The sequence below is a fragment of the Falco naumanni genome, unplaced genomic scaffold (genome assembly GCF_017639655.2).
Source record: "Falco naumanni isolate bFalNau1 unplaced genomic scaffold, bFalNau1.pat scaffold_355_arrow_pat_ctg1, whole genome shotgun sequence".
Taxonomy (NCBI): domain Eukaryota; kingdom Metazoa; phylum Chordata; class Aves; order Falconiformes; family Falconidae; genus Falco; species Falco naumanni.
In genome coordinates, this window is record NW_024427457.1 from 18,947 (window position 1) to 29,276 (window position 10,330).

A 10,330-nucleotide genomic window follows, 5' to 3' on the forward strand; every position below is an offset into this window, starting at 1 on the left:
CTCCAGGAGCTCCTCAACCCCCACGACGTTCAATGTCCAACACGGAGGTTCTCCAGGAGCTCCTCAACCGCGTCGGTGGTGGTGGTGGGGGGGGGGGGGGGCGCCCCTCCCCCCCTAGATGCGGAAGCTCTCCCCCTTGCCGTCGATGTGGCGCAGGCGCAGGTAGACGTCGGTGCCCACCCCCTGCAGCGACTGCAGGCACAGCGACCCCCCCAGATACTCCGCGTAGGCCCGCGAGGTGGGCAACCCGAACCCAAACCTGGGGGGGGGGGAGGGGAGGGGAGGGGACAACCGTTGGTCACCCAAGGGTGAGGGATGTCCCCCAAGAACCGGGGAGGAACCCCCGTGGTGGCCCTCCATAGGGACGTACCCGTGCATGGGGCCGGCTTGGCCGCTGTTGCTGAGGTCCAAGAGGTTGCGGAAGGGTCCACCCAAACGGGGGTCCTGGGCGCTGGCCTCGGCGGTGCTGAAGTGGTACTCGGTCACCTTGTCCAGGAGATCGTGGGGGATCCCACCGCCCCGGTCCGAGATCCTAGAGGGGAGAAGGTGGGGGGGGAGTCCCTCAGGTGGGGGCATCTCGGGGACATCAGTGGATGTGGGGATGGGGAAGTGTGAAGAACCTCAACTGTGGGGACGTTGTGGAGAACCTCAACTATGGGGACACTGTGGAGAACCTCAATAGATGAGGACATCATGGAGAACCTCAACTATGGGGACACCGTGGAGAACCTCAATAGATGAGGACATCATGGAGAACCTCAATAGATGAGGACATCATGGAGAACCTCAACTATGGGGACACCATGGAGAACCTCAATAGATGGGGACACCGTGGAGAACCTCAACTATGGGGACACCGTGGAGAACCTCAACTATGGGGACAACCGTGGAGAACCTCAATAGATGGGGACACCGTGGAGAACCTCAATAGATGGGGACCCCGTGGAGAACCTCAATAGAGGGGGACACCGTGGAGAACCTCAACTGTGGGGACACCGTGGAGAACCTCAATAGATGGGGACACCGTGAAGAACCTCAATAGATGGGGACACCGTGGAGAACCTCAATAGATGGGGACACCGTGGAGAACCTCAACTATGGGGACACCGTGGAGAACCTCAATAGATGGGGACACCGTGGAGAACCTCAACTATGGGGACACCGTGGAGAACCTCAATAGATGGGGACACCGTGGAGAACCTCAATAGATGGGGACACCGTGGAGAACCTCAATAGATGGGGACACCGTGGAGAACCTCAATAGATGGGGACACCGTGGAGAACCTCAACTATGGGGACACCATGGAGAACCTCAATAGATGGGGGACACCGTGGAGAACCTCAATAGATGGGGACACCGTGGAGAACCTCAATAGATGGGGGACACCGTGGAGAACCTCAACTATGGGGACACCGTGGAGAACCTCAATAGATGGGGACACCGTGGAGAACCTCAACTATGGGGACACCGTGGAGAACCTCAATAGATGGGGACACCGTGGAGAACCTCAACTATGGGGACACCGTGGAGAACCTCAACTATGGGGACACCGTGGAGAACCTCAACAGATGGGGACACCGTGGAGAACCTCAACAGATGGGGACACCGTGGAGAACCTCAACTATGGGGACACCGTGGAGAACCTCAACTATGGGGACACCGTGGAGAACCTCAACTATGGGGACACCGTGGAGAACCTCAACTATGGGGACACCGTGGAGAACCTCAATAGATGGGGACACCGTGGAGAACCTCAATAGATGGGGACACCGTGGAGAACCTCAACTATGGGGACACCATGGAGAACCTCAATAGATGGGGACACCGTGGAGAACCTCAACTATGGGGACACCGTGGAGAACCTCAATAGATGGGGACACCGTGGAGAACCTCAACCGTGGGGACATCGTGGAGAACCTCAACCGTGGGGACACCGTGGAGAACCTCAATAGATGGGGACACCGTGGAGAACCTCAACTATGGGGACACCGTGGAGAACCTCAATAGATGGGGACACTGTGGAGAACCTCAATAGATGGGGACACCGTGGAGAACCTCAATAGATGGGGACACCGTGGAGAACCTCAATAGATGGGGACACCGTGGAGAACCTCAACTATGGGGACACCATGGAGAACCTCAATAGATGGGGACACCGTGGAGAACCTCAACTATGGGGACACCGTGGAGAACCTCAACTATGGGGACACCGTGGAGAACCTCAATAGATGGGGACACCGTGGAGAACCTCAATAGATGGGGACACCGTGGAGAACCTCAACTATGGGGACACCATGGAGAACCTCAATAGATGGGGACACCGTGGAGAACCTCAACTATGGGGACACCGTGGAGAACCTCAATAGATGGGGACACCGTGGAGAACCTCAACCGTGGGGACATCGTGGAGAACCTCAACCGTGGGGACACCGTGGAGAACCTCAATAGATGGGGACACCGTGGAGAACCTCAACTATGGGGACACCGTGGAGAACCTCAATAGATGGGGACACTGTGGAGAACCTCAATAGATGGGGACACCGTGGAGAACCTCAATAGATGGGGACACCGTGGAGAACCTCAATAGATGGGGACACCGTGGAGAACCTCAATAGATGGGGACACCGTGGAGAACCTCAATAGATGGGGACACCGTGGAGAACCTCAATAGAGGGGGACACCGTGGAGAACCTCAATAGATGGGGACACCGTGGAGAACCTCAATAGATGGGGACACCGTGAAGAACCTCAATAGATGGGGACACCGTGGAGAACCTCAATAGATGGGGACACCGTGGAGAACCTCAACTATGGGGACACCGTGGAGAACCTCAATAGATGGGGACACCGTGGAGAACCTCAATAGATGGGGACACCGTGGAGAACCTCAACTATGGGGACACCGTGGAGAACCTCAATAGATGGGGACACCGTGGAGAACCTCAATAGATGGGGACACCGTGGAGAACCTCAACTATGGGGACACCGTGGAGAACCTCAATAGATGGGGACACCGTGGAGAACCTCAATAGATGGGGACACCGTGGAGAACCTCAATAGATGGGGACACCGTGGAGAACCTCAATAGATGGGGACACCGTGGAGAACCTCAACTATGGGGACACCGTGGAGAACCTCAATAGATGGGGACACCGTGGAGAACCTCAACCGTGGGGACATCGTGGAGAACCTCAACCGTGGGGACACCGTGGAGAACCTCAATAGATGGGGACACCGTGGAGAACCTCAACTATGGGGACACTGTGGAGAACCTCAATAGATGGGGACACCGTGGAGAACCTCAATAGATGGGGACACCGTGGAGAACCTCAATAGATGGGGACACCGTGGAGAACCTCAATAGATGGGGACACCGTGGAGAACCTCAATAGATGGGGACACCGTGGAGAACCTCAACTATGGGGACACCGTGGAGAACCTCAACTATGGGGACACCGTGGAGAACCTCAATAGATGGGGACACCGTGGAGAACCTCAATAGATGGGGACACCGTGGAGAACCTCAATAGAGGGGGACACCGTGGAGAACCTCAACTGTGGGGACACCGTGGAGAACCTCAATAGATGGGGACACCGTGAAGAACCTCAATAGATGGGGACACCGTGGAGAACCTCAATAGATGGGGACACCGTGGAGAACCTCAACTATGGGGACACCGTGGAGAACCTCAATAGATGGGGACACCGTGGAGAACCTCAATAGATGGGGACACCGTGGAGAACCTCAATAGATGGGGACACCGTGGAGAACCTCAATAGATGGGGACACCGTGGAGAACCTCAACTATGGGGACACCATGGAGAACCTCAATAGATGGGGACACCGTGGAGAACCTCAATAGATGGGGACACCGTGGAGAACCTCAATAGATGGGGACACCGTGGAGAACCTCAACTATGGGGACACCGTGGAGAACCTCAATAGATGGGGACACCGTGGAGAACCTCAACTATGGGGACACCGTGGAGAACCTCAACAGATGGGGACACCGTGGAGAACCTCAACAGATGGGGACACCGTGGAGAACCTCAACTATGGGGACACCGTGGAGAACCTCAATAGATGGGGACACCGTGGAGAACCTCAATAGATGGGGACACCGTGGAGAACCTCAATAGATGGGGACACCGTGGAGAACCTCAACAGATGGGGACACCGTGGAGAACCTCAATAGATGGGGACACCGTGGAGAACCTCAATAGATGGGGACACCGTGGAGAACCTCAATAGATGGGGACACCGTGGAGAACCTCAATAGATGGGGACACCGTGGAGAACCTCAATAGATGGGGACACCGTGGGGACACGGTGGATGTGGCCCCCCCACGCCCCCCCTTGCCCCCCGTACCGGATGACGAGGTCGATGTCGTTGTTGGCGATGGTCACCACGATGTCGGGGACGTTGTAGGGCGTGTCCAGGTGGGACTCCATCGTCGCCCTGCGCCAGCCCGGCGGCTCCTATAGCCCCTATGGCCCCCCACCCCCTATAGCCCCTATAGCCCCTATGGCCCCCCACCCCCTATAGCCCCCATAGCCCCCTATAGCCCCCCCCACCCCCTATAGCCCCCATAGCCCCCTATGGCCCCCCACCCCCTATAGCCCCTATGGCCCCCCATGGCCCCCCACCCCCTATAGCCCCTATAGCCCCTATGGCCCCCCCCCACCCCCTATAGCCCCTATGGCCCCCCACCCCCTATAGCCCCTATAGCCCCCTATGGCCCCCCCACCCCCTATAGCCCCTATAGCCCCCTATGGCCCCCCCCACCCCCTATAGCCCCTATAGCCCCCATAGCCCCCTATGGCCCCCCACCCCCTATAGCCCCCATAGCCCCCTATAGCCCCCCCCACCCCCTATAGCCCCCATAGCCCCCTATGGCCCCCCACCCCCTATAGCCCCTATGGCCCCCCATGGCCCCCCACCCCCTATAGCCCCTATAGCCCCCATAGCCCCCCCCACCCCCTATAGCCCCCTATGGCCCCCCCCACCCCCTATAGCCCCTATGGCCCCCCCCCACCCCCTATAGCTCCTATAGCCCCTATGGCCCCCCCCACCCCCTATAGCCCCTATAGCCCCCCCCACCCCCTATAGCCCCTATAGCCCCCCCCACCCCCTATAGCCCCCTATGGCCCCCCCACTCCCTATAGCCCCCATAGCCCCTATAGCCCCCTCACCCCCTATAGCCCCTATAGCCCCCATAGCCCCCTATGGCCCCCCCACCCCCTACAGCCCCTATAGCCCCCCCCCCCCATGCCCCCCCCCATAACCCCCTATGGCCCCATATGCCCCCCCCGAACCCCACCCCTCCCATACACCCCCCCATCCCCCCATCTTTGGCCCCTATAGCCCCTGCCGTATCGGACACACCCCTCCCCCCGCCCCCTATGGCCCCCTATGCCCCACCCCACCCCCTATAGCCCCCTATAGACCCCTGTAGCCCCCCTATAGCCCCGTACAGCGCCCTATAGCCCCCCTATAGCCCCCTATAGCCCCTATAGCCACTATAGCCCCCTATGGCCCCCCCACCCCCTATAGCCCCTATAGCCCCCATAGCCCCCTATGGCCCCCCCACCCCCTATAGCCCCTATAGCCCCCATAGCCCCCTATGGCCCCCCCACCCCCTATGGCCCCTATAGCCCCCCCCCCCCATGCCCCCCCCCATAACCACCTATGGCCCCATATGCCCCCCTCGAACCCCACCCCTCCCATACACCCCCCATCCCCCCATCTTTGGCCCCTATAGCCCCTGCCGTATAGGACACGCCCCTCCCCCTGCCCCCTATGGCCCCCTATGCCCCCCCCCCCATAGCCCCCTAAGGCCCCTATGCCCCCCCACCCCCTATAGCCCCCTATGGCCCCCCCTATAGCCCCCTATGCCCCCCCCCACCCCCTATAGCCCCCTATGGCCCCCTATGGCCCCCCATGGCCCCCCCTATGGCCCCCATAGCCTCCCTGTAGCCCCCCTATGGCCCCTATAGACCCTATAGCCTCCTATGGCCCCTATAGCCCCCCTATAGCCCCCTAAGGCCCCTATGCCCCCCCCACCCCCTATAGCCCCCTATGGCCCCCCCTATGGCCTCCCTATAGCCCCTATGCCCCCCCCCCCCACAGCCCCCTATGGCCCCCGTATGGCCCCTATAACCCCTATGGCCCCCCTATGGCCCCTATAGCCTCCTATGTCCGCTATAGCCCCTATGGCCCCTATGGTCTCCTATGGCCCCCCTATGGCCGCTATAGCCTCCTATGTCCCCTATAGCCCCTATGGTCTCCTATGGCCCCTATAGCCCCTATAGCCCTCCTATAGCCCCCTATAGCCCCCTATGGCCCCCCTATGACCCCCCTATGGCCCCTATGGCCCCCTATGGCCCCCCTATGGCTGCTATAGCCCCTATGGCCCCCCTATAGCCCCCTATGGCCCCCCTATGGCCGCTATAGCCCCTATAGCCCCTATGGCCCCCCTATAGCCCCCTATGGCCCCCCTATAGCCCCTATGGCCCCTATGGCCCCCCTATGGCACCCATACCCACCTCATGGCGTTCTTGAGCAGCTCGGGCAGGACGTAGTCGAGGGGCAGGGGGATGAAGGGGAAGCGCGCGGCCACGTGCCCGTTGATGCGCACGCGCGGCGCGTTGCCGTACTGGTGCTCGCACAGCCGCCTGCGGGACCCCCCGCGCCCCCCGCCCCACAGAGCCCTCAGGGACGCGCCCGGGGACCCTATAGACCCATACAGCCCTCGCAGCAACCCCTATAGGAACGTATAGCCCCGGCTGGGGCTCCTATAGCCCCTCCCCAGCACCCCTATAGCGCTATAGGCACCATATGGGAATATATAGCCCCCGGCTGGGGCTCCTACAGCCCCTCCCCAGCACCCCTATAGCGCTATAGGCACCCTATAGGAAGCCCACAGACCCCTACAACCCCCTAGGGCCCCTATAGATCCATAAAGACCCCAACAACCCCATAAGCCCTCCCAGGGACCCTATAGACCCATAGAGCCCTCACAGCAACCCCTATAGGAACGTATAGCCCCGGCTGGGGCCCCTATAGCCCCTCCCCAGCATCCCTATAGCGCTATAGGCACCCTATAGGAAGCCCGCAGGACCCCTACAACCCCTTACGGCCCCTATAGATCCATAAAGACCCCAACAACCCCATAACCCCTCCCAGGGACCCTGTAGACCCATAAAGCCCTCACAGCAACCCCTATAGGAACGTATAGCCCCGGCTGGGGCTCCTATAGCCCCTCCCCAGCACCCCTATAGCGCTATAGGCACCCTATAGGAAGCCCACAGGACCCCTACAACCCCTTAGGGCCCCTATAGATCCATAAAGACCCCAACAACCCCTATAGGCTCATACAGTCCCCACAGAGCCCCTGCAACCCTATAGACGCCCTTATAGAAGCCCCTATAGCCCACGCAGCCCCCGGTAGGGACCCTCGTAGCCCCATGGGGAGGCCCTATAGATTTCTATAGGGGACCCCCAGGAGAAAAATGACACCCCCAGAACCCCCTATAGCCGCTGGGGGGGGTGTCTGCCCCCCATAGGACCCACCCCCTATAGATTCTATAGGTGCCTCACCGTGCGAAGTCGACCCATTTCTCGATGAGCTTCTTGGGGGAGAGGCGGGTGCAGATGATGCCGACGAAATCGGGCTGGGGGGGGGGGGGGGGGGGGGGGAGGGGGTGAGGAGGGGGCACCTATAGCATCTATAGGTCCCGTGTCAGTCCCCCCCCCCCCCGTAGATTCTATAGGTGCCGCCCCACCTTGTCCTCGTGCAGCGCGAGGTGGTGGGCCGCCAACATCCGCATCCCCAGCCGCGACGTCAGCGTCTTGTCCAGGAAGGGCCGCAACAACCGGTCGTCCTGGGGGGGGGGGAGGGAGGGGGAGGGTGGGTGGGGGGGCACCCAAGGGTGGGGGAGGGGCAAAGGGGGGTGGGGGGAGGGGGTGGGTGGGGGGGTGGGGTACCTGGATGTGGCGCCGACACTCGCGGAGCCCCTCGGCCAAGAGCGTCACCACGTCCTTGTGGTCGTCCAGGAGCTGGCGCAGGAGGGCGCAGTACTGCGCCTCGTCCCCCCGCGCCTGGATCTGGGGGGACACGGGGGGGGACACGGGTCAGGGGGACACGGGGACTATGGGTGACACGGGGACTATGGGTGACACGAGTCAGGGTGACACGGGGACTATGGGTGACACGGGTCAGGGGGACACGGGGACTATGGGTGACACGGGGACAATGGGTGACACGGGGACTATGGGTGACACGGGGACTATGGGTGACACGGGGACTATGGGTGACACGGGGACTATGGGTGACACGGGTCAGGGGGACACGGGGACTATGGGTGACACGGGGACTATGGGTGACACGGGGACTATGGGTGACACGGGTCAGGGGGACACGGGGACTATGGGTGACACGGGGACAATGGGTGACACGGGGACAATGGGTGACACGGGGACTATGGGTGACACGGGGACTATGGGTGACACGGGGACTATGGGTGACACGGGTCAGGGGGACACGGGGACTATGGGTGACACGGGGACAATGGGTGACACGGGGACTATGGGTGACACGGGGACTATGGGTGACACGGGGACTATGGGTGACACGGGACTATGGGTGACACGGGGACTATGGGTGACACGGGACTATGGGTGACACGGGGACTATGGGTGACACGGGGACTATGGGTGACAAAGGGTTAGGGTGACACACAGACTATGGGTGACAGAGGTCAGGGTGACACGGGGTCGGGGTGACAAAAGGTCAGGGTGACACAGAGACTATGGGTGACACGGGAACAATGGGTGACACAGAGACTATGGGTGACACGGGGACTATGAGTGACACGGGGACAATGGGTGACACGGGGACAATGGGTGACATGGGTCAGGGTGACACGGGGACTATGGGTGACACGGGGACTATGGGTGACACGGGGACTATGGGTGACACAGAGACAATGGGTGACATGGGTCAGGGTGACACGGGGACAATGGGTGACACCGGTCGGGGTGACAAAGGGTTGGAGTGACAAAAGGTCAGGGTGACACACAGACTGTGGGTGACATGGGTCGGGTGGCAAAGGGTCAGGGTGACACAGAGACAATGGGTGACACAGAGACAATGGGTGACATGGGTCAGGGTGACACTGGGTCAGGGTGACACAGAGACTATGGGTGACACGGGGACTATGGGTGACACCGGTCGGGGTGACAAAGGGTTGGAGTGACACAGAGACAATGGGTGACATGGGGTTGGGGTGACACAGGGACAATGGGTGACACTGGGTCAGGGTGACACGGGGTTGGGGTGACATGGGGGCAGTGGGTGACACAGTGACAGTGGGTGACACAGGGTTGGGGTGACATGGGGGCAGTGGGTGACACTGGGTCAGGTTGACATGGGGTTGGGGTGACGTTGACATGGGGTTGGGGTGACACTGAGTCAGGGTGACACGGGGGCAGTGGGTGACATGGGGTCGGGGTGACACAGGGACAGTGGGTGACACTGGGTCAGGGTGACACGGGGACAATGGGTGACACTGGGTCAGGGTGACACAGGGACAGTGGGTGACACGGGGTCAGGGTGACACAGTGACAGTGGGTGACACAGGGTCGGGGTGACATGGGGGCAGTGGATGACGCTGGGTCAGGGTGACACGGGGACAGTGTGTGACATGGGGTCAGGGTGACACTGGGTCAGTGGGTGACACGGGGTCGGGGTGACGCAGTGACAGTGGGTGACACAGGGTCGGGGTGACACGGGGTCAGCGGGTGACACAGGGTCGGGGTGACACGGGGTCAGCGGGTGACACGGGTGACACTCACCGGCGGGAACTCACTGAGCTTCTGGAAGGCGCGGATGTACAGCTCGTGCTGGGGACAACGCAGGGGACACCATCAGCCCCCCGCCCCCTCCCCCACCCCCCAGCCCCTCCCCCACCCCCAGGGTGTCCCCCACTGTCCCCCAGTGTCCCCAGTGTCCCGCCGGGCCGTACCACGTGCAGGATGGGGGGGGGGGGTTACAGGAACCCCTTGATGCTGGGGGGGGATTCGTGGGGGCAGCACAGCCCCCTCCCCACCCCTCGCCCCCCAGCCCCTTGCCCAGCCCCCAGGGTGTCCCCCAGTGTCCCCCAGTGTCCCCCAGTGTCCCCCAGTGTCCCGCCGGGCCGTACCATGTGCAGGATGGGGGGGTTGTGTTACAGGAACCCTTGATGCTGGGGGGGGATTCGTGGGGGCAGCACAGCCCCCTCCCCACCCCCCGCCCCCCAGCCCCTTGCCCAGCCCCCAGCGTGTCCCC

At 61.5% G+C, this 10,330-nt stretch overlaps 1 protein-coding gene across 1 annotated transcript; it reads right to left on the reverse strand.

Moving 5' to 3' along the window:
- Nucleotides 1-75: 75 nt before the first annotated feature.
- BCKDK (branched chain keto acid dehydrogenase kinase) lies at nt 76-10,247 on the reverse strand. The gene is made up of 9 exons (XM_040581490.1): nt 10,206-10,247; nt 9,859-9,906; nt 7,990-8,109; nt 7,788-7,886; nt 7,603-7,676; nt 6,549-6,677; nt 4,372-4,461; nt 371-532; nt 76-259 (listed from the first exon to the last, which is right to left on the reverse strand). Exons 1-9 carry the CDS (start codon nt 10,206-10,208, stop codon nt 115-117), a joined length of 870 nt encoding a protein of 289 aa, XP_040437424.1. The 5' UTR covers nt 10,209-10,247; the 3' UTR covers nt 76-114.
- Between the last annotated feature and the right edge of the window lie 83 nt (nt 10,248-10,330).

Coding starts and splice junctions, on each gene's coding strand:
- BCKDK (XM_040581490.1), bottom strand. Junction 4,462..6,548: donor CTGCTCAAGAACGCCATGAG/GTGGGTATGGGT, acceptor GGGCTGGCGCAG/GGCGACGATGGAGTCCCACC. Junction 533..4,371: donor GACATCGACCTCGTCATCCG/GTACGGGGGGCA, acceptor TCTCCCCTCTAG/GATCTCGGACCGGGGCGGTG.